The 25424-nt window shown below is 51.7% G+C and overlaps 1 protein-coding gene across 1 annotated transcript in view; it reads right to left on the reverse strand.

Annotated features, from left to right (window-relative positions):
- LOC133348798 (protein Hook homolog 3-like) overlaps window positions 1-25424 on the reverse strand; it is an 84862-nt gene that overhangs the window by 25106 nt on the left and 34332 nt on the right. Inside the window, exons 11-15 of the mRNA XM_061561810.1 lie at window positions 14628-14829; window positions 10339-10449; window positions 7312-7390; window positions 4147-4222; window positions 2674-2814 (exon numbers count right to left, since the gene is read on the reverse strand). Coding sequence (XP_061417794.1) covers window positions 2674-2814; window positions 4147-4222; window positions 7312-7390; window positions 10339-10449; window positions 14628-14829 — 609 coding nt within the window. The remainder of the gene's footprint in view (window positions 1-2673; window positions 2815-4146; window positions 4223-7311; window positions 7391-10338; window positions 10450-14627; window positions 14830-25424) is intronic.

The raw sequence follows: 25424 nt of genomic DNA on the forward strand, positions 1-25424 counted from the left end.
GGATGATGGGGTTGGTGGCGATGTTACTATTGATGGCTCGTTCATAATGGTGTCCACGTTAGCAGTGTTGACATTGGTGCTGATGGTAGCAGTGTTAGTGCTGATGATGGTGTTGATGGTGTTTGTCTCCATGTACGCTGCTCTGTGATAATTTTGATGGTGTTTTTGATGTTTGTATTTACGGTGGTGGCACTGATTCTGGTGCTGAAAACGACTGATGATGCTGGTGTTAGTAAAATGGTGATGCTGGTTTTATTGATATCCATGTAAATTTTGATGCAGGAAACAGTAACATGCATATATAATGGATGTCATCTTCATAACTAAACTATTTATATCCTGGGGTATATGGGGTGTGTCCGGTAGGGGTAGCACCTCTTAAGCGGGAATAGTCACACTCCGAGTGGTTCGCCATCTCTAGTGCCTACTGGTACCCAGCTCTCAGCTCTGGCTCCCAGGAGTTGCCCGCACGCGGCAGTGGCAATACCAGGTGAGGGTAGCCAACGGGTGTGGAACCCTTGGTGAGACAAGGAAACATTATTTGGGTCTTTCGGGAAAGCCACGTAGCAAACGTCATCAGGTGATGATTGCTTGTGTTGTGATTGAAACGTCGTGATATTTTTATTATTTTTTCTATCTACGTGGCTTTACCTAAAGACCCAAAGAATATGAATTCCTGCAGTCACGAAAGCTTGAAGTCAAGATTTGAGAAGAGGAAATGCGAAGACTTTTCCCAGTGGAGTGGGTGGAAGAGATCACCATACTGTTTCAATGGCCATGGAGGCAGCTAGAGCAGAGTGTTATGGGGCCCTCAGAGCGATGGCAAGGCACTGAAGAACCCTCTAGTCATCCACTGCAACCGGCCTCGTCTCCAGTCATCTTGACTTCGTCTTGCCAATGGACTTTGATGGGCCAAGACGAGAGAGTGAGGCTGACGTTGGGCAACTCTCCCTCACTCTAATCCAAGTCACGAGCAATTCATAACATCACCCACCAACTATACAAATCATTCTTCACATGCTCTGGCGATGGGATAGTGACGAAGCAGGTGTGGATACACTGGGAGCTGTGGCCAAAGACCTGCGCACATGCGGCTCAGGCCACAGGGTCATCTATCACTGGACAGAAGCAGCAATGGGACTAGGCAACCCCCGAGAGATTGAGCAGCCCTGTTCAGGATCACGCTGATCACCTCCCGAGTATGACGAAGGGGCTGGAAAAGGTGCGCTAAACATTGTCTGCTTCATCCACCCTGGCCAGAATACTATGTGGCTGGAGGGGATCCCACTTCACTTCTGCGGTCGACCCCTCAAAGAAATAAAGGTGACACCGCTCACCATTGGTACATGGAATGTGCGAATACTCTTGGACAACACCAGGTCAGACAGACCAGAGAGAAGAACAGCCTTGGTCGACAGCTTGTCAGGTACAACATCCACATGGCAGCTCTATGTTAGACTTAATCAGCAGGGGAGGGGCAGCTTTCTGAGCTTGGAGCCAGCAGCAACTTTTATTGCAGTGGTCGTGGCAGCGAGACTCAGGAGTTTGGTTTGCAATCAAGTCCGATCTCATCAACAAACTTGTGAGTCTGCCAATGATCACCTCTTGACCGTGAAACTCCCGTTTTAGGAAAATCAGAAAACCACCATTGTCAGTGCTTATGCACATTTAGAGTTCAATGACATATTTTATGAAGAGCTGGAATTAGCGATTACTGCTGTGTCAAAGACAGACAAACGGATCATGCTTGGTGACATTAATGCTTGATCATCAGACATGGTTGGGAGTCATCGGAATAAACGGAATTGGCAAATGCATAGTAACGGCCATCTCTATGAAAGACAACAGTTCCCGTTCTGTTGTAATGTGCACTGATGCCTACTTTATTGAGGGCGATATTGGCACATTAAATAAAGATTGACTGATGGAATGAAAACTGCTGAGCCTGACCTTCTCATCACCAACACTGTCTTCCACCTGCCAAATTGCTATAATAAATCCTGGATGCACCCCTGCTCCTAGCAGTGGTGCCTAATTGCCTACGTGATTACAAGGAGAAAGGACAGGCAGGATGTTCGAGTTACTAAGGCCATGTGTGATGCAGACTGCTAGATCGCCCACAGACTGATTGTCTCCATGCTCAACTTCCACATTTAGCCCAAGAGACGCTCTCAGGGAAAACGGGCTCCCAAGCGGCTTAACATCTCCAGGTTTACAAGAGAGCCCGTCAGGCAGATCTTCTGTGGGAAGTGGGCCGTCCAACTGTTGCAGATAACACCGTTCTTTTCTCTAAACATCAGATTGTATCCTTCCAAGCACGATGCTATTGATGTGATTGACATCAATAGTGATTATTGTTGATGTTTTTAATGACGTTGATGTTGTTATTGATGTTATTCATGCTGTTGATGTCGTGTTTGGTTTTGTTTATGTTTTTATTGATGTTATAGATGTTGGTGTCCACGTCGTTGTTCGTGATATTGATGTTGTTTTTATGTTGATGCCATTGATTTTGTTGATGTTGATTTTGATGTTATTGATGTTGTTAATGATGTTGGTGATGTTGTCAATGTTGGTATCTTCGAAGTTTGTAATGTAAGAATTGTTGTTTTGATGTTGTTTGCGAAGTTGTTGTCGATCCCGTTGTTGTTTGTTGTAGCTGCTGCGGCTCACCGGTTGTCGGTCTGCAGCACGCTCTGAGTGCGCGAGCTCTCGTCCAGCTCGACGCGCAGCGTGAGCACACGCTCGCTGTCCGCACCTTCGCTCTGCAAGCGCAGCACGCGGTTCTCGTGGCTCAGCCGGATCAAGCGCTCCCTGCACCGCACGAATCACACACGCAAACAAACCACGCATCCCACACACACACCATGCATCACGCACACCATACACCACGAGCATCACACCGCACGCATCACGCCACGAGAATCACAACAACCGCCATACGCCACTAAGTAGTGGTGACATCGCCACGACGCTTGTGCCAGGCTAGGTGCACCTTGAGACCCAGGTGCTCCCTACTGTGTCAACTTGCTGTATTTTAGCTGCCCGGCGTTTCACTCGTTGTTGTGAGTGTAGTTTCTCTACCCTCCATTGTTGCTGGAGGGCGACTGCCTCCAATTGTCCAGTAGCATCCTTCACGAGCCTCCTCCACAGAGGCCGATCTTGACACCGCTGGTACCAGTCATCGGCAAGTCCACTTAGCTCCACATCCTCTTGTGCCACATAACTCCATCTCTTCCCTATCAGTGCCGTGCCTATTTAGCCCCCTCTATCCGGCCGAACAAACGTGAATAACTAGACAATTATCACAACACATGAATCACACCTCACGCATCACACCGTACATCACGCTGCGAGCATCACATGTATCACACACCCCACGAATCACATCCCACGCCACACACCAAGCGAATCACACCACAAATCACCCCACGCGCATCACACAATTCAACACTACGCGCATCATATCAGGTGCATCACACCACACGATTTAAACCAGGCATATCACACGACAAGTATCACATCACAAGCATCAGACCAGACACCATGCCTCACACGACACACCGCACATCATGCATCACACTACAAAACAGACACACCGCGCACACACATGATAAGACTGTAAGAGCAGGCCTTGGGAGTCAGGTTGGAACTGTGCAACAGCTGCAAGCTTTGGCAAAGGTAGTGAAAGCAAAACTGTCAAGGGCTGTCAACATGTTCTTGACACCTCCACACTCGTCAAAGTCAAAGCGATTTCCTGCTCAAATGAGCATTGAAGCAGGGATCATCTTCTATTTACAGCCCTGAGCCACTGGGAAAAATTACATAATCCTATGGTAGGGATCTCTTCTGTGAACAACCGCCATTGACTACCCCACCAAATGGTCATCGTTTTACCTCCCCCCCCCCCCCCCCCCCGAAGTGAGGATCGGTTGAGTCAACCCCCAAACCAGGATTTAAACTCGCACCATTTGGATTGCGAGCCGCTCGCTCTGTCCCTGCCAAGCTAGTGGTTGCAGTTCGTGGCGTAAGGCGTGACAACGTTGGGGGGCGATAGCAACGTTGTTTAATTCCTGTGTGTTGTTGATTGGGCTGGCGGAAGGAGACGACCATATTGTTTGCACAACCGCAGACACACACACAAACCTGAACTCTGCAGGGACCATCTCTGCCTCTAGAGCCTCCAGTGAGACTTGGCTCCCATGGAGAATTCCACTGCCCTCTGTCAAAAGAGCAGAGGAAATGCAAATCAGTCGACTGCAACGGAGTTCTGTTAAAACACGGTAGCAGGAAGCCCACGATGCTGCGGGCAGCCACTACCTCCATTCTCTCTACCTTTCTACCCCATCCCCCCACACCCAACCCTCTCCGCCCCCCTAAGCTACGTTTACTTCGTGACCTCCTGATTCCTGCACACATTACGAATCCCACTGCTCTGTCACTTCCATCATCATTGTCTCCGTGATATAACATATTGCTATGAGGTAATTGCATCAAGTTATCTCTTGTTCTGATCACCTGAGTCCAACTCTGTCCTAATTTACTCCTCCCAGTATTGTCTCCAGTTGAGCAAGGATTGATTCGCCAGAGTTCGTGTGTTGCACCTAGCAAGGGTCAATCCAGAAGGTGTCCAGTTCCTGCCCAGTGATCCCTGTGATACCTGTTTATACACCCAGTGATCCCCATTACCACCCAGTGATACCCATTACCACCCAGTGATCCCCATTACCACCCAGTGATCCCCATTACCACCCAGTGATCCCCATTACCACCCAGTGATTCCTGTTCCTGGCCATTGATTCCTGTCCCTACTAAGTGATTATTGTTTGCATTCAGTGATCCCTGTTTGCACCCAGCGATTCCTTTTCCTACTCAGTTTCCAGAGCTAATGGAGAACGGGGGGCCATGGTATGGGTGCATCAGTCATGCCGGGGGGGGGGGGCAGCTGTTGTTTGACCATACTTCACCAAGATTGTCAGTGGGGGTAGGTGAAGGGGGCATATATTTGTCTCACCTCTCGCCGACTGTCTGACTCCACCACCTCCCCCCCCCCAGTGTTGCACCACGCTCCTCCCTTCCTGTTAACTGCTGTCCCCCATGCTACGTGTCAGCTCACATCCCCCCGAGCAAACATTCAGATCTTAGTAAAGAGTGGGTAAGTGTTCACCAATACTGACACAGATTCTGCAGGGTTTAGGTAAAAGGTCAAATTCAGCAGAAAAGTTTGGACAGGGAAATCCACTATCACCAAACAACATCGTCACATACTTGGAAAGAGTGATGGATGCCATTCAGGACAATGGCACAGTAATATCTGTGCAAGGAGAAAGAATAAAAAAGTCGAGATTCGCGTACGATATAGATCTGATGGAAGATAGCTGCGTAGTACTGCAGGAAAGTGTTCATGCGCTGAATAAAGCAGAAAAGGATGCAGGACTGAGGATTAATGTGGAAAAGACAAAAACTATGGTGTTCGGAAGGGAGGACATTGAGAAAGAAGTAATAATATAAAGTTGAAATATTCTTGGTTCTTTTGGTGAAGTCACGTAGAAGGGAAATAATAAAATAATACAAATAAAACATTCAATTCTCACAACGTTTCGGCCACAACGCAAGCAGCCATCCTCAGGTGAAGTAATAAAAGGGAATAATTTTTTTTTTATAATTCTAAAGAACTGCAAATATAAAAAATTCCCCTTCCTTTATTACTGCTAATCCTACATAGTACACTAGCATAATATGACTTTGAGACCCCCCCACCGCCTACACATTCCACAAGGAGTGACTAACCCCATATCTGCATTTGTCATCAACATGCTAAATTCCTATGTTGATATGTAAACTCCTTTGTCAAGGCGCTCTGCTCCTCCCACCCAGCGTAAAATGCGCTGCCAAGCTTAGCAGTGTTCATTAGGCAGATTGTATAATAATAAATAGTATAGTAGTGTAATGTTTAATATAATGTATAAGGTAATATATAGTATCGTAATTGGTTAGTGAATATACAGCAGTGTGGTATACAGTAGGGTTTGTAGAATAATACATAGTGTAATATTACAATGTATAGTCTAAGGTATAGGGTAGTGTATAGTAACGCAGTGTATAATTCAATGTTGGGGTTTGTCTATGGCAGTGTATAGTACGGTGTATAGTCGCGTGATGTAGAAAAGAGTTTAGTTGGAGGCATATGAATATAATGCATAATGTTAGAGCTTATATTGGTGCTGTGTATACGATATTATACAGTGTAGTTCAGATTGGAAGACATAATAAGTCATTATATAGTGTAATGTATACCCAGTTACTTAATGTTAATAGCTCAGCTTATTGGAGAATATATTGAGTACATTGATTATATTGATGTAACTTAAATGTAGTATTTCACATCGGTTTATTGCATGGTAGTAGGATATTAGCTTAGCAGTTTTCATTAGGACGCTGTCTTTCCGACCTGAGGATGGCTGCTTGTGTTGTGGCCGAAACGTCGTGAGAATTTTATTATGTTTTATTTTATATTTTTATTATTTTCCTTCTACGTGACTTTACCGAAAGAACCAAGAATATGAATCCCTGCAGTGAAGAAAACTTTACAGCGAAAAATTAAGTTGAAAGATTGTGAATGTAAAAGAATTTGTATACTTGGGAAGTCGAATGACATGGGATAACTACTGCACGAAAGACATAAGACCAAGGATCGCAAAAGCAAAATGAGTAATGACAGGATTCAATAACATGTGGAGAAGCAAGAAAATCAGCTACAAGACCAAACTGAACATCTTGAGAACATGCGTGTTCAATACAGCTTTGTATGCCTGCAAGACTTGGACATTGAAAAAGACTGACAGAGATAACATATTGGCTCTAAGGAGGATACGGCATCTAAACTGGACCCAAAGAGTGACCAGTGTATACATAAGAAAAAGGTTGCACACAGAAGAAGACCTGATAATGCAGGCAGTGATGAGAAGGAAACTGGCGGCACTATTTGGACACACACGTAGGATGGGCAACAACAGGAACATTTTGTGTTGTTCAGAAAAATGGCAGGAACCGGAAAGAAAGGACGATCTAACAGAGAACGGCTTGATGAGAACATCAGAGATTGATGCTAGAAAGATGTGGCACTACTTGAGAATATTGACACGAGACAGAGGAAAGTGGAAACAAAAGACGAAATATGCAGTAGACACCTACAGGCTATTTGCCCATGGATCGTGATGATGTAGTGTTCACACAGGAGTCCTGCTCGGAGAACGAGTGGGGGGCTAGATTTGCCTGTACATGGTACCGTGTTGTGCACTGTGACCTCACCCAGCTGACTCTGCTGGATCTGCGTGCAGCATAGCTCCTCGTTGGTCTCCCTCAGTGCATCTCTTTCAGCCACCGCTCTCTATGATGGGGGGGGAGTAACACAACCACACCGAAGGGAGAACATCACAGAAACAAAGCTCCGGCCTTCTGTTACCACCTTACAGAGGCACATATATCACAGAGTGCGGTAACAAGGGTGGCAGCGTAGCGGTAACACTCGCCCCTCACAGCAATATGAGCCTGGGCTCAATTCCCGACTCGGGTGCCTTTTTGCATGCAGTATGTATGTTCTCCTCCTTGTTGTTCATGGATATTCTTTGAGATTTCCATTTTTTATCATTGCTAAGCTCACACACAATATAACTGGTATTGGTCAATCAATGGTGAAGAATTACCAGCAAATTACTCAATTGAGATTATGCAAAGCAGCAACATCGCCCCCTTTTGCGAAAACCTGGCTGGACCCTCCTGACAAAGTCTTCACTCAGTGAGGCTTCCCTGGGTAAACAAGTGTAGCAATAGCCATAATAAACACCCGATACACCTCAATTACAAACGCCAGGCTGCAGATATTCCTACACCGATTCCCTCGCTTTCACTGCCCTCACCAAAACCCACAGCGGAGCAGCCGTGCAGCTGGTGTTAGCATCGTCTCCGTGGGCTCTCGCCTGGCCAATAGATTTATAACACCTCACGCAATTACTGCCGATCCCCCCCATGACCGACTTACCTACCGCACTGCCACCGATCTCGTCTGATCGCACAAATTAAGCAACTTTGAGCTCCGAAGGTGCTCAGACGGATGACCGCCAACGCCGTGCGTGCTACGTTGTCACAGATGTCAGCGGGGCTGCACTGCGTCAGCAGAGGGCAGTGCAGCAAAATCCATTGCCGTACTGAACTTATACGCTCTCACGTCTGCAACGGCCCATCGTGACAGCATTTGGTGTTGATGTGTCTGGTCTGGAGTCTAATAGGGAGTCTAATGTGAGTGATCACTGGACATAAAACTGCTTCTAAAGCCAGGGTGTTGCCCACGAGGTCAGTTGACCTCTAAATTGTCCATTGTTCAATCTTTGACGGTGCCCTTCATAAGGCAGCATCTGCCACCTTTGTGCCATTGTTTATCCAGACAACTTCCATCTCTCCTCCCAACTCCCAACTTTGCAGGGCCTCCAAACTCTGCGCAGCAACATCTCCCACATCCGCCTCCGCTGGCGCTACACTGCTGCTCTACAACTTCATCGCAACTCACCTCGATTACGCAAGCTCCTCTGTGACCTCCCAGAATCCCTCTCCAGAAAATTCCCAAGTAATTAGAATGTCACCTAGCTCTTAAATTGTACCCGCAATTGAGTTTGTGTCACCCCAATCACCACAATACCTCCACTGTCTCTGAATATAATGAAGCTAAACTAAACCAAAACTAGTTTTATTTCAGCAGGTAAGGCGCACTGAATTATATAGCTCTTTTTTAGAAGCGACCTAACTATCACAAATGATAGCCCAATGAAGTGGAAATTTATAGCAGCCAAATACTCTAAATGCATGTCTCTAAATTTGTAGGTAAATAAACTATTTAAAAATACTTTTTTTTTAAACACGCTTTAATGAAATGTACTGTCCGAGCTGCCCCTCCCCCTGCCCCCTTCCCCCATCGCCCCTCCCCTACTTCCACATCCCCCATCCCTCGGCGTGGCTCCCCGAGGCTTGCTGTAACGTAAGGGACCGTGGTGATTTACAGCCAACGTGAGTTGAGCGTGGACAATTATATTTTAAATTTTCAATGATAGAATTTAATATTGTCATCAGTATGACATACCTATACCAAGTTTGCAGTCGATACGACATTGGGAATACGGTTGAAATTGAGTTACAAGATTTTAGGATACGACAACACACAGAGTAAGTTAAATAAATAGTGTGTAAAATCAGGAGGATTCAGAGAAAAATCCACACGACCAAGGGAAGAACACGCAAACTCCAATTATATAGGAGTCAGGGTCGGAATGGGACCTATGACCTCTTGTATACCAGACGAGGTCGTTAACATCTCGCCACCACTGCTCTGTGATTCTAAGATTCTATTCAGTTTTACCTCCATCATTCCTTTTTAACACAGCTTGCTTTCTTTCCTCTCTCTCTCTATTGCCATGCTCTCGTACTCCTACCCATTGCTACTACACCAACCAAGGACCCCGAGTTAAGGCCTCAGTAAAACCGGTTCAGTCAGTGGTACTCTTCTCTGCTGCCCGCACCGATGGAACTCCCCGCCCCATCCCCAGGGTGATTCACCAAGTGGACTCCCTACCCCTCTTTTAAATCCGGGATGCAGGCCAAGTGTTCTAACCATTACAGCAGACAGCATTCCCAGCAGTGGCAAGTGCCTGCTAGCACCACGAGACCCTGCTGAATGTGAATGTCACTCACCTCGTGCAAGCACGTGGGAAGGGTGAGATGCTTAAGAGTCGATGGAGAGAAAAACGTTATCCAATAGATTGTCAGCGCTCGTATTGGAAGAAGGCTAGAGCAGATTATGTCAAACTCTATCGAGGTCTACTCCAGGTAACTGCATTGAAAGGCTGGAATGTCTGATTCCTCCAAAAGGGCACACAGTGTGTGTGGTGGAAAATAATTTAGGCAGAGTAGATTAAAAAACATCCACCTTGAAGTGTGCAGTGTCAATACAACCCAGTTGTGCAAGTTAATAAAACAAAATGATTAGCTGCTGTTTGTGAATCCACTGCTGGACAGCTTGGGGAAGTATGCTCAAACACCGTGAAGGCATGGAAGGAGGAGGGGCCTCCAGTTGTTTGTACTTTACTCGCAGACCAAACAACCGCCACCTTTGCAAAATCTGCCGTTTAAATCCCTCAGAGCCCACACAGACAGATGGCTTGTACCTTGGCGAGCTCCCGCAAGGCTTGCCCTTAAATGTCTGGCACCCAATGACATCTAGACTATCTCGTAAGTGACGGTGACGGTGTTGATGGGAGGCAGTGGTGGTGGGTGGTGCGATGGTGTCACCTCTTTCTCCTTGGTGAGCGCGTCGCTTCGCTCCTGCAGCCGCTTGTGCTCAAACTCGAGTCGATCGGCGCGGCGGCTCTCCTCGGAAAGCCGCGCATGCAGCTCCTGCACCTGCACCCGGCAACAACATTACCATCATCACCACCACCACCACCACGGACATCATTAAATACAAATATCTCACATGTAGCCTTGACAGGCTTTTGGGACAAGTGCTGTTAGTGAGCACCTATGAAGGGCGGCACGGAACACAGTGGGGTGGGTGGCCAGCACCACGCCCGACTGCCTTGGCGTCTCCACTGGTGATGTTTACACACCGCAGCCTAGGGGAGGCCCAGGACCAATTCAGATAATCGTCACTAGTGGGGGCTGTAAGTGGAAAATGACTAGGATCACTGGCTTCGAAACAAAGCTTCGGCCTTCTGTTACCACCTTACAGAGGCACATATATCACAGAGTGCGGTAACAAGGGTGGCAGCGTAGCGGTAACACTCGCCCCTCACAGCAATATGAGCCTGGGCTCAATTCCCGACTCGGGTGCCTTTTTGCATGCAGTATGTATGTTCTCCTCCTTGTTGTTCATGGATATTCTTTGAGATTTCCATTTTTTATCATTGCTAAGCTCACACACAATATAACTGGTATTGGTCAATCAATGGTGAAGAATTACCAGCAAATTACTCAATTGAGATTATGCAAAGCAGCAACATCGCCCCCTTTTGCGAAAACCTGGCTGGACCCTCCTGACAAAGTCTTCACTCAGTGAGGCTTCCCTGCGTAAACAAGTGTAGTAATAGCCATAAAGATCCCTTCAAGTTCCTTTAAAGTCTCTTCACGAAGGAAAAAAGTGGAGTTCTAAAAACAACAAAGAAAGACCTAGAAGAGCACCTGAGAACAACAAACTTTGACTCAAAGCGACATGAACATCTGGCCATCCCATCAGATATCCCACCCATTGAACCCCCGAAACATCATATTGAGACCAGCCCTCCGACATGGAAAGAGGTGGAAAACACAGTTCGAAGGGCAAGAACAGCATCAGCCCCGGGGCCAAATGGAGTCCCGTACAAAGTGTATAAGAACGCACCAGACGTCCTGAGGTTCCTCTGGAGGCTTATGAGAACAGCTTGGCAAAAGAAGATAATACCCAAAGTGTGGCGTAGGGCAGGCGGGGTCCTGATCCCTAAGGAGAAGGATGCAGTGAACATCAGCCAATTCCGCCCAATCTCCTTACTGAATGTCGAGGGTAAAATCTTCTTTAGGGTCATTGCCCAGAGGATGGCCGAGTACCTGCAAAGGAATGCGTACGTCGATACATCTGTACAGAAGGCAGGAATATCAGGGTTCTCTGGCTGCTTGGAACATTCCAGCATGATCTGGCACCAGATCCAAATGGCCAAGGTGGAGAAAAGGGACCTCCATGTAGTCTTCCTCGACCTCGCCAATGCATTTGGCTCTGTGCCCCATGAACTCCTGTGGTCTGCCTTCAGATTTTTCCACATACCGGACACCATCACAACCCTGGTGAAGTCGTACTTTCAGGATCTGCAGTTCTGCTTCACCACCTCAGAGTTCACCACCTCATGGCAATGCCTAAATGTAGGTATAATGGCGGGATGTACCATTTCTCTATTGGCATTCATAATGGCAATGGAGGTTATCATCAGATCCTCAAAATGGGTTGCTGGTGGACAGCGAGTCGACTCTGGTTTTCGCCTCCCTCCACTACATGGACGACATTACAACATTGACCACCACTGTCCCATGCACCAGGAGACTGCTCAGAAAACTCGAGGAGAACATCAGCTGGGCCCATATGAAGATTAAACCATCCAAGTCATGCAGCATCTCGATTGTGAAGGGAGTACTCTGTGACCTGAAATTCTTCATCGGAGATGACCAAATCCCAACAGTGTCTGAGCAGCCGGTAAAAAGCCTTGGAAGGTGGTATGATGCAAGCCTGAAGGACAAAGACCAGGTGCAACAGCTGCGCAAAGACATCAGTAGTAGCCTACAGTCCATCGACAACACCCAGCTACCTGGAAAGTTAAAGGCCTGGTGTCTGCAGTTTGGTCTCCTACCCCGGGTGTTGTGGCCCCTAGCAGTGTATGAGGTTCCAATCTCAACAGTGGAGAAGATGGAAAGAGGAGTCACGAGCTACTTAAAGAAGTGGCTCGGAGTTCCACGATGCCTTACCACCATAGGCCTCTATGGAGATGGTGTCCTCAAGCTGCCCCTCACCAGTCTAACAGAGGAATTCAAGTGTGCAAAAACCAGGCTCCAGATGACACTGAATGAATCTCGAGACCCAGTGGTGAGCAACAACGCGCCGACCTTGGCAACTGGGCGCAAATGGAGGCCAGGAAAAGCAGTCCAGGAGGCAACAGCAGCCCTCAGACATGCTGACATTGTGGGTCATGTTCAGCAAGGGAGAGGAGGCCTTGGGCTAACTAGCCGTGCTGCTTGGAGTAAGGCCACTGCACCAGAGCGGCGGAAGATGGTAGTGCAGGAAGTACGCCATCAGAAGGAGGCTGCAAGGTGGGCCAAGGCAGTCTCTCTTGCCAAACAGGGACAGTGGACTCGATGGGACAGTGTGGAGAAGAGGAAGATCAGCTGGAAGGATCTGTGGGCCATGGAAGCGAGGCGGTTGAGCTTTTCCATCAGAGCAACATATGACGTCCTTCCAACACCAGTTAATCTTCACCAATGGTATGGTGAAGATCCGGACTGTGCCCTCTGTTCCATGCCAGCCAACCTCAGGCACATTCTCACAGGGTGTAAAACAAGCCTCACCCAAGGACGCTACACTTGGCGTCACAACCAAGTCCTTAAAAACCTTGCGTCCGCCCTGGAGGACAAGCGAGCTGCCACCAACTCCCTACCACCCCCAGCAGCATCACACCCCTTACGGACGACCTTTGTCCGCGAAGGGGCTAAACCACCGAAGAGCGGCTCTACACCATTAGAGCGAGACCAGCTGCGCTTGGCCCGCGACTGGAAAATGCTAGCTGACATTGGCCGGCAACTTGTGTTTCCTCCGGAGATCGCAACCACCACCCTAAGATCTGACATGGTGCTCTGGTCCAGTTCGCTCAAGAAGGTCTTCATCATTGAGCTCACAGTACCCTGGGAGGACTCAGTAGATGAGGCTTATGAGCGAAAACATCTGCGCTATGCCGATCTAGCTGCCGAAGCACGGCATCATGGCTGGAACACAGAAGTCCGACCAGTGGAGGTGGGCTGCCAGACTGCTTAGAGACCTGGGAATTATGGGCCAGAGCCAGCGTTCGGCAATCAGAGCTGTATCGGAGGCGGCAGAAGGCAGCAGTCAGTGGCTCTGGATGAAGAGGAAAGACCCCAGCTGGGCCCCAAAGTGAGAGGGCCAGGAGGTATGCAGTCAACAATGCTTGACTCAGGGAGGAGGACGCCCCTGCCATGCATAGTCCCAACAAGGCAACTCCTATGACTAATTGGGAATGGGACGCAAGCGTAGGATTGATCACCCTGTCGCTGGCCGCCTTTGGGGAGGGTGTATAGTATGAAAGGCCGAAACACCCTAGGAACCAAAGGTTCACTACTGACGATGCGCTCCCCAAATTTCACCAGGCTCACTGTTCATGAACTCTTGGAAGTGCTTGCACAAAGGATAGTACCATCTCATCCTGTGTTTTTTGGAATCCGATACACCTCAATTACAAACGCCAGGCTGCAGATATTCCTACACCGATTCCCTCGCTTTCACTGCCCTCACCAAAACCCACAGCGGAGCAGCCGTGCAGCTGGTGTTAGCATCGTCTCCGTGGGCTCTCGCCTGGCCAATAAATTTATAACACCTCACGCAATTACTGCCGATCCCCCCCATGACCGACTTACCTACCGCACTGCCACCGATCTCGTCTGATCGCACAAATGAAGCAACTTTGAGCTCCGAAGGTGCTCAGACATTTAAGTGGGAAATTACTAGGATAACTGGCTTCGTAGCACAGTGCTCTCCCAAACCATCAACATCACCACCATTATCGATATCACCACGACCATCATATTATCAACACTGATTCAACCTCACAGTTATGACTGTCACGACTGGTGCAGTGACGCAGCCCAGCGGTGGCGCGTTCACCTCTTGTTGGAGAATTCAGCGGTCTCCCCCCCCCACCCCCCCCGATTAATACCGCTGATGATCTTGTGCCGTCCACTTCACAGTGGACAATAACAATGTCATGACGACATTTGTAGAAGAGGAAACGACTGCGTGCAGGCACCGTGGTCCGAGACGACGTTGCGGGCACCTGCTGCTTGTAGGCGTGCAGCTGCGCACGCGCCGCGTTGGCCCTGCGCAGCTCCTCCTCGAGCGCCAGCGTGTTGTGCAGCTGCTGCGAGCTGCGCTCCTCCAGCAGTCGCACCTGGCGCCGCACATCGCCCAGGTCGTCAAGCTTGCGCCGGTACGACTCAACAGCCGCCTCGAGCCTCGCCGCGCGGTCCGAAGAGTGCCTGCACACACACACACACACACGTACATGAATATGCACACACACACATATGCGCCCACGCACACACGTGCAAACAAAAACAAAGATCCCCCGTATAGCCTTAACAGACTGTTAGGGCAAGTGCTGTTAGCAAGCACCTATGAAAGCTGAAACGACACAGAATGGATTGGGTAGCCAGCACCAAGCCCGGCCACCTCTGTTTCCCTAGTGCTGATGTTTACACACTGCACCAGATACTCAGTTGAGTCTGAGTCGACCTAGGGGTTGCCCAGGACCGGTTCAGATAATCGTCATTGGTGTTGGCCGTGAGCAGAAATCGAACCCAGTTCGCCAGGTTCGTAGTGCAGCACGCTAACCGCTATACCACCGCTGCCCACTACAACACAAACAACAACCGTCATTCGCCACTAAGTGGTGGTGACGTCACCACGATGCTTGTGCCAGGCTATGTGCACTTTGAGGCCACGTGAAGTGTCGAACGCCCACTGGCAGGAGGTCACCGGGCAGACCCAGATGCCACAGGTCGACTAACTGAAACGACTGGCTGATGCACCACCTGTGCCCCCTACTGTGCCAACTTGCTGTGCTCTAGCCATCCAGCACTCCGCTCATTGTTGAGCGTCGCTCCTCCGCCCTCCGTTGTTGTTGGAGGGCGACGCCTCCAACTGCCCAGTAGCGTCCTTCATGAGCCTCCTCCACAGAGGCCGATCTTGATACTGCTGGTACCAGTCATCGGCAAGTCCACCGAGCTCCACATCCTCACATACATCACTCCATCTCTTCTCTAGCCTGTGCCACGCCGGTTTAGCCCCCTCGATTTGGCCGAACAAAAACTGTTTAAGCATGCGGTGGCTGGGAATGCGGGCTACATGACCAAGCCAATGCAACCTTGCCTGCCGGAGGAACTCACCGATGGGATGTTGTCCAGATCTTTCAAGGATTTGTGAGCTCCTCACACAATCCAGCCTGGTTAAACCCAGGATGGATCGTAGGCAGGCCAGCCTAAATGTTTCTAACCTGGCGAAGATGTTTCATGAGGGGGGGTCCACGTTTTGCAAGCGTAGAGAAGGGAGGGAATGACTGTGGCCGAGAAGACCTGAAGCTTCGTGCGGAGCGACAGACCAGGTAGCTTCCACACAGCGTTATGCAACCGATGAAAAGATAATGCTGCTCGATTGATTTTGAGTGAGACCTCTGCTGTTAAACCGGAGCCGGTCATGAGCACACTGCCCAGGTATGGGAAACTTTCCACAACTGCCCTATCACCAATTGGGAGAGTTGTGGGGGTGGAGTGTCTGATGGTACAAAATACCCAGCCAGATGCTTAGTTTTGGTGGGGATGATAGTGGAAAGCTCCAAGTTCATCAGCAGTGCCTCCACTCCTCTGAGAGAGCAGCAATTACCAGATCATCGGCATACATAACATGGTTGAGCAATAGGGAGCCATCCCTTGACCGCACCCAGGCATCGATCAGCCTCCCATTGTATCTGTACCTGATAGAAATTCCTCCGGTACAGCTATTGAAGGCTTCACGAACTACGTGGTCGAAATAGATGTGAATGTGGGAGCCAGAGGACATCTCTGTCGCACCCCAAGGTGTACAAAGAATGGCTCCGACTCCCAGCCACGTAGTTTTACCTGGGCACACTCACCATCATGAAGGTCCTTAATGATCGTGAGCAGAGGGTCAGGGACTCCAAAAGCACAAAGAACAACCCAGAGCCCAGGCCTACTGATGGTATCATAGGCCTTGACCAGGTCAATAAAGCAGAGCTGTAGGTCTTGTTGGAATTTCCTACACCTCTGCTGTAGCAGACGGACAGAAAATATGGCATCTGTGCAGGAAAGCCCTTTCCTGAAACCGCATTGGAGCTCCGCAAGCCTCTCGAGCATGCCTAGCAAGGCGATGTTGAATAATCCTTGCCAGGATCTTTTCCGGCATACTGAGGAATGAGATGCCCCTGTAGTTGTTAAAGTCTGTGCGGTCCCCCTTCTTAAAGAGGGGGACCACCAGGGCATCCTTCCAATCCTGCTGAACCTGTCCAGTGGTCCAGACTGTTGTTATGATGTCATTTAGGGCAGTCTGTGCAGAAACGCCACCCTCCCACAGCATTTCATCTCTGCCTGGTGCCTTTCCTGGTCTCATACACTGGATTGCCTTCAGTACTTCCTCAACAGATGGCGCCTCAGCCAGCCACTCACAGGGAGTGACTTCTTCTTCCAATATTTGAGGCACCGCAGCCTCGGCAGTGTCATCCTCACTTTGTCCCACGTTATTTTCCAGACTGAAGGATTTCCCTTCCCCCAGGACCTCGCAGAAATGCTCAGCAAATCTGCAAACCTGTTCCTGGGGGTCAGAGATTGGATCACCGTTCTTTCCCCTAATGATGGTAATAGGTGTGTCGCTGCAGGTTACTTTGATGGAATTAAAGAGCGATTTGTGATCACTGGTCATTGAGGTAGACTCCCTCTCCTCAGCAACTCGCGACCACCACCCATCCTTGCAGCGCCTCACTAGCTGAGACCATGCCACGAAGGGTTTCAATGGGGTCCTGAGAGTACACTCCAGACCAGGTACCAGTGTAGGGCTGTTACAGAGGGGCTGTTTGTGTAGGGCTGTTTGCATGGGAGCTAACGGATAACAAACACAGTGGGCGGGGACTCCGTGAGCACACGGGGTGGTGCCCGCAACGACGTCCGCACTGGACGGCGTGAGGGGGGTTTCGATCCTCTAGGGGGGTATAAAAAGGGATGAGCCAGAGAGCTCGGGGTTGAGTCTTAGAGTAGTTAAGGGAAGAAGGAAGACCGGCCAGATAGGCCCTGGACTCCCCCTGGGACGCCGCCCTTGTAAGGGCAGCGCAGGCTGGAGCCAGTGGCGTGGTCCCGGAACCAGAGTTAGTCCTCTGGGATTCCGGGTACCGTAGCCCGACTGACCAGTGTCGGGCCAGACAGCCTCCCCTAGCCCGTTAGTGGAGGACTCGGCTAGGAAGGCTAGTTAGAGGTGAATTCCCAGTTATACGGGTGAGGGGGCCGATACATCCCTCAGCGCTGTAAGACATTGTGTAAATAAATACGTGTGCCTTACTACGGTGTCCACGCGTCTTCAAGAGTACTTCATCTGGCGTCAGAAGAACTAAGAACATGGACACGCGCCAATCAGCTCGAGCCAAAGTACAGCAAATGGAAGACGCCGCCGAAATTGTCGAGCCCGAGATGGCTCAACAAGACAACGTGCAGCCGGGGCCGGACGCGTTCTTACCGGAGCGTCGGCATGAAGAGGAGCCGCGGACAGACGACCTGAGGCTGGCTCACGAGAGGCTGGCTGAACTGCTCTACGCCGCTGCCGCCACGCTAGAAAACATCACACGGCTGGGGGCTGGTGGTCCACCGCGGGGCGAGGGGAGCCGGCGTCCGGAGCGCCTTCCCGCCATTTCCGAAGATTCAAACTTCGAATTTCCCGCCATCGACGCGGCGACCGCTAGGGGCGTGGCCAACCTCAACCTGGGGTCCGACATCGGCCGCGCTGGGGCTGCCGCGTCAACGACGGAGGAGGGCGCGTCATCAAGGCTGCGACAGGCGATACCATCTGCCGTTCGCGCCGAGACACAGCCGAGTCGGGGAGACAGCAGCCCACGGGACTCCACGGCAGCCGCTGCGCTGCACCAAAGGCTGCCTCCGCTTAAAGAATTCGTGGGCGCAGAGGGCGACTGGGGCGGCTTCCAAAGACGCTTCCTCGCCCACCAAGAAATGGCCAAATGGACAGACGCTGAAGCTCTCAGCGCGCTGCCGGCGCTCCTCGACGGCGACGCGCTCGCCGCCCTCACATCGGCGCCGAAGGAGAAGCGCTCTACGCTGCCGATGGCGCTGCAGCTGCTGGCCGGAGTCTACGGGCCTTCCGCGGAGTGTAGGCAGCAGTTCTACGACCGCCAGCGGGGCGCGAAGGAGTCGCCGCTGGCTTACAGAACAAGCCTCCTGGCGTTGGCCAAGACAGCCTTTCCTCGCATGGACGAGGACGGGGTCGACGCCATGGTAACTGAGAAAATCCTCCTGCTAGCAGACGACCTGGACATCGCCGTCGTGGCACAGGAGGATACAGAGATGACTTCTCTACAAGCGGCGCGACTCCTCCACGCCAACTTGCTGTCGCAGCGGCGGAAGGCCAGCAGGGCAGCGGCTGGGCGTGCGGTGGCGGCAGCCACCCTCCCGGCGGAGGAGGTCTTCGCCGTCAACCACCGTCGGCAGCAGGGGACGGGAGCACGGCCGGGCCGGGATGGGTCGAGCCGCTTCGACCGTCCGTCATCGCCGCCGCCGCTTCCGCGCTGCTTCAACTGCGGCGTCCGGGGCCATGTCGCCTCGGGATGCCGCTCTCCCCGACAGCGTGGGACGACGCCTCGCCAGGACGCCGGGCCTCCTCCTCCTCCCAAGCTTCATCAGCATGATCCGGCGAGTCGCGACACCACACATGTTTGGCCAACACACACACCTGTCGCACACTCTCGCATCGCAACGAATGGGGGGACGACGTCGCATCGCGACGGGCCGGCGCGTACCACTGTGGGGACTCGAATTGAGCCCGGGCAGTGGTCCGCGTTGGCCCATCGCGTTGTGGCCGCATCGTCAGGGTCGTCGGCCGTCGTGGGACTTATTGACGGGGTTGAGGTACGCATCCTGGTTGACACGGGGGCATCGGCGACCATTATTTCCGAATTGATTTACAACATTTTGCCTGTCCAAAGCCGTCCCTTACTACCAGTTAATGTCCCATTCTATGCGGCGAATGGGGGCTCCCTGGGTATTATTGGACAAATTCGAGCGCAAATTTGTATCGGGGATATCAAATTATCAGGCCCGATTTTTGTTTCCTCCTCACTGGCGGTTCCGTGCCTGCTGGGGACGGACTTCTTGGGTAAAATGCCGATCCGTATTTTAATAGACCAGGGATGTATTGAGCTCCCGTCGGGACGGCGCATGGCGTTTTTACCCTCCCCTTCGGTGATTCGGATGGCGTTCGTAACTATACCAGCGTCCGTCGTCGAAACCGTTCGTGTGCCGCCGGGGGCTCAGATGTTAGTACCTCTAAAACTTCGTCGGCCCTTCGCAGAGGGTATCGGGGCCCAGGGGATCCTGTTGGGACCGTCTAGGGCCGGGGTTAGTGGACCGCATTTGATTCCGGCCCTGACCGTTGTGAGGGGAGATGGGGACCCTTTCATCGCGGTCCTCAATGTGGGATCGCAACCTGTTGTGGTTCCTCGAGGGACGGTGCTTGCGCACGCGACGCCGATGCCCTGCGAGGAACCAGTTGCGAATCATGTCGGCACCACCACCCGACTGCACCCACATTCGGACAACGATGACGGGTGGCTCGACGCGCTTTGTGCGGGATCGACGGACCTGTCAAATTCAGAGCGCCAACAGCTTAGATCACTACTGCAGGAATTTTCCGACGTTTTTAGTCGAAATAAATATGATTTGGGTTGCACTCATCTGCTGCGTCACCATATTGACACGGGTGACAGCGCGCCAATTCGCCAAAATCCGTTTCGGTTGAGTCCCGCCGAAAAGGACCATGTCAAATTGGCTGTGGATGACATGTTAGCCGCCGACATCATTTCTCCCTCTACCAGCCCTTGGGGAGCGCCGATCGTCCTGGTTAAAAAGCAGGACGGCTCGTTGCGGTTTTGCGTTGATTTTCGGCGCCTTAACAAAATCTCGGTTGCCGACGCATACCCGCTCCCACGGATGGACGAATCGCTGGACGCCTTGGCGGGAGCGCGATTTTTCTCCACGCTGGATTTACTTTCGGGATTCTGGCAGCTTCCTCTGGATGATGAATCGAAACCTAAAACTGCTTTCCGTACACCGCACGGCCTGTTCCAATTCAACCGGTTGCCGATGGGCTTACACTCAGCGCCGGCAACCTTCCAACGTTTGATGGAATTGGTTTTGGCTGGATTGCAATGGGAGTCGTGCCTGATTTATTTGGATGATGTTATTGTCTTCGCTAAAACTTTTGACGAACATCTCCAGAGGTTGCGGGCGGTTTTCCTAAAGATGCGGGCTGCTAATTTGAAGTTCAAGCCCCAAAAGTGTCATTTGTTACGCGATTCCGTGCGTTATTTGGGGCACATCGTAGGGCGCTCGGGTATTGCTACCGATCCCGCCAAAACGCAGTGTGTCAGCTCCTGGCCAACTCCCACCACGGTGGGAGAGGTCAGGAGTTTCGTCGGCTTCGCGTCATATTACAGACGGTTCGTCGCCGACTTTGCAACAATTGCCAAACCCCTACACGCATTAACATCAAAGGGGGTTCGGTTCCACTGGGGTCAAGAGGAGGAGGCTGCTTTTTGCTCCCTTCGGGACGCCTTGGTAAAAGCTCCTCCCTTGATCTACCCCGATTTTTCAAAGCCGTTCCTGCTCGACACCGATGCGAGCAACACGGGTATTGGGGGCGTGCTTTCCCAGGTGGTTGACGGCGTCGAACGGGTGGTTGCGTACGGCAGTCGGGTGTTGTCTCAAGCAGAGCAAAGATATTGTGTTACCCGCAGAGAACTGTTGGCAATTGTCTATTTCATCCAACAGTATCGCCCATATCTGTACGGTCGGCGTTTCACCGTCCGCACAGATCATGCGGCACTGCAGTACGCCCTGCGAGTTCAACAGCCATCGGGACAATTGTCCCGATGGTTGGAGATCCTCCAGGATTTTGATTTTGACACCACATACCGTAAGGGCGTCCGCCACACCAACGCGGACGCTCTGTCGCGCATGCCAACCACCTCGGAATGCGCGTGCCTCCTGGGGTCGGGACGTTGCAAACCAGCAGGGGACGGGTCGGTTCCGGGCCTTGCGGCCGCCGCCGACAGCGGGACAGTTGTTCTGAATTCCATTGAACAACAAGGGAAAGATTCCCTGCTGGGTTTGCACATTCAGGAATGGGGGCGCCTCCAGATGGAGGATACCTCCCTCCTCGCGTTGCGTCGTCGCGCCGGGGAGGCAGGGCGGGGATCGGGTGATGCCGACGCATGGGAAATGCACGGGGGGTTGCTGTTGCACTGGGACGGAAAATCCCACCGACACCGGCTGGTAGTCCCTTCGGGCTTACGGGGTAGGGTGGTGTGGGCTGCTCATGAGCGCCTCCTCCACCTGGGTACCCAAAAGACCCTCGCCTTGCTCCAGCGTGATTTCTTTTGGCAAGGCATGACAAGGGATGTCTCTGATCTGTTGGCTTCATGCCCGCGGTGTGCACAGCGAAAACCACCAGCGCGAGAATCTAACCCGCCCTTGCAGTCTATCAGGGTCTCCAGAGTAAACGAACTTGTCGCGCTGGATATTCTGGGCCCATTCCCCGCCACCCCTAGGGGAAACAGATACTTGTTAACCGGGGTCGAGTATTTTACGCGCTGGCCTATGGCCTGGCCCCTGGCCAATCAGTCGGCAGCAGCCATCGTCGACGCCTTTGTCCAAGGCTATGTCATGGACAAAGGTGCCCCGGAGCGGCTGCTGACCGACCAGGGTAGAAATTTTTCCGGAAAACTCCTCCAACAGGTTTGTGAGCTCCTAGGAACGAAAAAGATTCGTACTTCCCCCTATCACCCGCAAACTGACGGGATGGTCGAGCGTCTGTATCGTACCATCTCGTCTATGTTATCACAGCAGGTTTCGGACTCACAGACTGATTGGGACTTGAAAATCCAAGGGGTCTTGGCAGCATACAGATTGGCCCCCCATGCTGCAACGGGATTTTCGCCATTCTTCCTCATGTATGGGCGCGACCCTGACCCACCCATTCGGGCGCAGCTGCAGATCCCCACACCACTGGGTAAAACTACATTAATTGACCATGTCAAATTCAACCTTGAAAAATTGACTGAGGCACGGGATGCTGCCATGTTAAATTCGGAACAGCGTCAAAAAGCAAACGAGCGCCTCAGACTGGGTCGCGCGCACGTGCTGCAGTGGAAGCCGGGGGACAGAGCATGGCTGCACTGCCCCCAGGTACCGCTCGCAACATCCCCTAAACTGGCGCGGCCGTGGAGGGGGCCTGTAGAGGTGGTCGAGGTTCTGCGGCCTCAGTGTGTTCGCATCAAATGGGGGAAGCGCCGGTGGTTTGTGCACCCCTCGAGGCTAAAACCATTCGTTGCGGTGCGAGGCCCCACTCCACACACGCGTGGCCAAACATGTGGGGGGTCGGCCGACTCAAAGGGTCCGTCCTCACTGCCCTCGCCTGACGTGTCGCCGGCTGTCCCACCCACAGGTGCACCGGGACTGACGAGCTCGCACCCACCTACTGCTGCGAGGGATGCCGAGGGTCTCGCGACGTCAGACGCGGACTCTATACAAAATGAACAACCGCCACCGGCGGGTTCGCCACCCGGGATTGCCCCGTGTGACGGGCCTGCAGCAAGGACACGCGCAAAAATGCGCAGACTCTTATAATGCATTGGACGAACACTTTATTCTCTTACGTACGGTTGCGTGGTGCTGCGTCGGTGGGGAGCTCCTACCACATTTTTTTGTTGTGTTGCATGCGTGCTAGGAGTTCCCTGCTAAACCTGTATATACGTCGCTCTTACGGTATTCGTATTTATTCAGGGGGAGTGCGTCGGATTGTTCCCTTCGGGGTTGTGGGTTTTGTTGTTGTTGTCGTTGTTGTTGTTGTTGTTGCTGTTGTTCCCTTCATGTTATCGTTAAAAACGTTTTTTTTTAAGGCACACGCGGGGATCCAGGGGTTAAATAACTTTTATTGAAGTTGTTGCAGCCGGGACGGCTGCGAGCTGTACAGGGGGGGGTGATGTAGGGCTGTTACAGAGGGGCTGTTTGTGTAGGGCTGTTTGCATGGGAGCTAACGGATAACAAACACAGTGGGCGGGGACTCCGTGAGCACACGGGGTGGTGCCCGCAACGACGTCCGCACTGGACGGCGTGAGGGGGGTTTCGATCCTCTAGGGGGGTATAAAAAGGGATGAGCCAGAGAGCTCGGGGTTGAGTCTTAGAGTAGTTAAGGGAAGAAGGAAGACCGGCCAGATAGGCCCTGGACTCCCCCTGGGACGCCGCCCTTGTAAGGGCAGCGCAGGCTGGAGCCAGTGGCGTGGTCCCGGAACCAGAGTTAGTCCTCTGGGATTCCGGGTACCGTAGCCCGACTGACCAGTGTCGGGCCAGACAGCCTCCCCTAGCCCGTTAGTGGAGGACTCGGCTAGGAAGGCTAGTTAGAGGTGAATTCCCAGTTATACGGGTGAGGGGGCCGATACATCCCTCAGCGCTGTAAGACATTGTGTAAATAAATACGTGTGCCTTACTACGGTGTCCACGCGTCTTCAAGAGTACTTCACCAGCATCATGACCAACTCGGGCATTGAAGTCACCCAACAAGAGGACTCTATCCCGAGGGGCCACTTTAGCTAGCACCTGTGACAGGAGGTCATAGAAAGCATCCGACTCATCGGCCTTGCCTGCATCCCTCCACGGATGTTCTTCTTCGGTGGGGGCATAAGTAACCACGACCACCACTCCTCACCTCTGGTTGATGGGAAGACGAGCCCAAAGTTGCCTGGGGCTTACAGCTTCCCACACCTCACCACCACGCTCCCATGCCCCCTTCATTCTTTTGTTCAGAAGAAGAGCCACTCCCTGTTGTTTGGCAGTCTCCTGCCCTGAGAAGAGGACTGTCCACCCCTCATGGTGGCAGGAGCCAGAGCCAGTCCACCGGACCTCCTGAATAACACAGAGATCCAGGCGGTACCGGTCCAGCTCCCGACAGAGGAGTGGCAGCCTCCGCAGTGAGCGTTCGAACATTCCACGTGGCCACACGTAGTGGTTTTTTGTTGTTTCTGGATGAGCCCCGAGGGTAAAGATTCAGTCTGCTGGCTCCGCCAAATGTGGTTTGGCCAGGAGACGTCATAGACGCCTGTCCCCCCGGGTCCTCCGGCACAAGCTTATTAATTAAAATTTTCAGTCGTGTTTTAGTTGTAATTAATTGAAGGTGGAGGGATTACCAGCCCCTCGCACCCATCCAGAGCCCCCATTTGGCCGCTGTAGTGGTTACAAACGTCATGAGGGGAAAGCCAATCTAAATTGAACCCTCCACCCCACGGCACTGCCCACCATAGCTTTGCCGTCCGGCACCACAAGGAGGTAGGGGGTTGTTTTTGCCCACTACACACACGTGCGCACAAACATGCGCTCACGCACAAACATGCGCTCACGCACAAGCACACCCGCCACACAGCCGTCACGTGCGCAACATTATGGTCATGTTAACGTGGCAGGTTTTTAAGATTTAAGTGCACTTTTGAGGTTGGTGGGTGAGATGATGAGAAAATACAGTAATTGTCGGGAAACACGTAGGCTTTCGCGACCAATATCAACCATATTAGAGGTTTTTTGGGTTAAATCGCGTAAATATGTGTCGTTAAAACCCGCCACCACTAGTAAGGGTTGTCACGTAAACAGAACGTGCCAATTCGTCACTAGTACAGCACGCCGGTGTGTTGGAGAGCCAACACACCGGTTGGCTGTATCGGGTGGTGGCGGGTTTTAACGACACATTTATATATTTATGGGATCTAACCCAAAAAAACCTCTATTATGAATTTTAG

The sequence above is a fragment of the Lethenteron reissneri genome, chromosome 4 (genome assembly GCF_015708825.2).
Source record: "Lethenteron reissneri isolate LAM-NWPU_2019-01 chromosome 4, ASM1570882v1, whole genome shotgun sequence".
Taxonomy (NCBI): Eukaryota; Metazoa; Chordata; class Hyperoartia; order Petromyzontiformes; family Petromyzontidae; genus Lethenteron; species Lethenteron reissneri.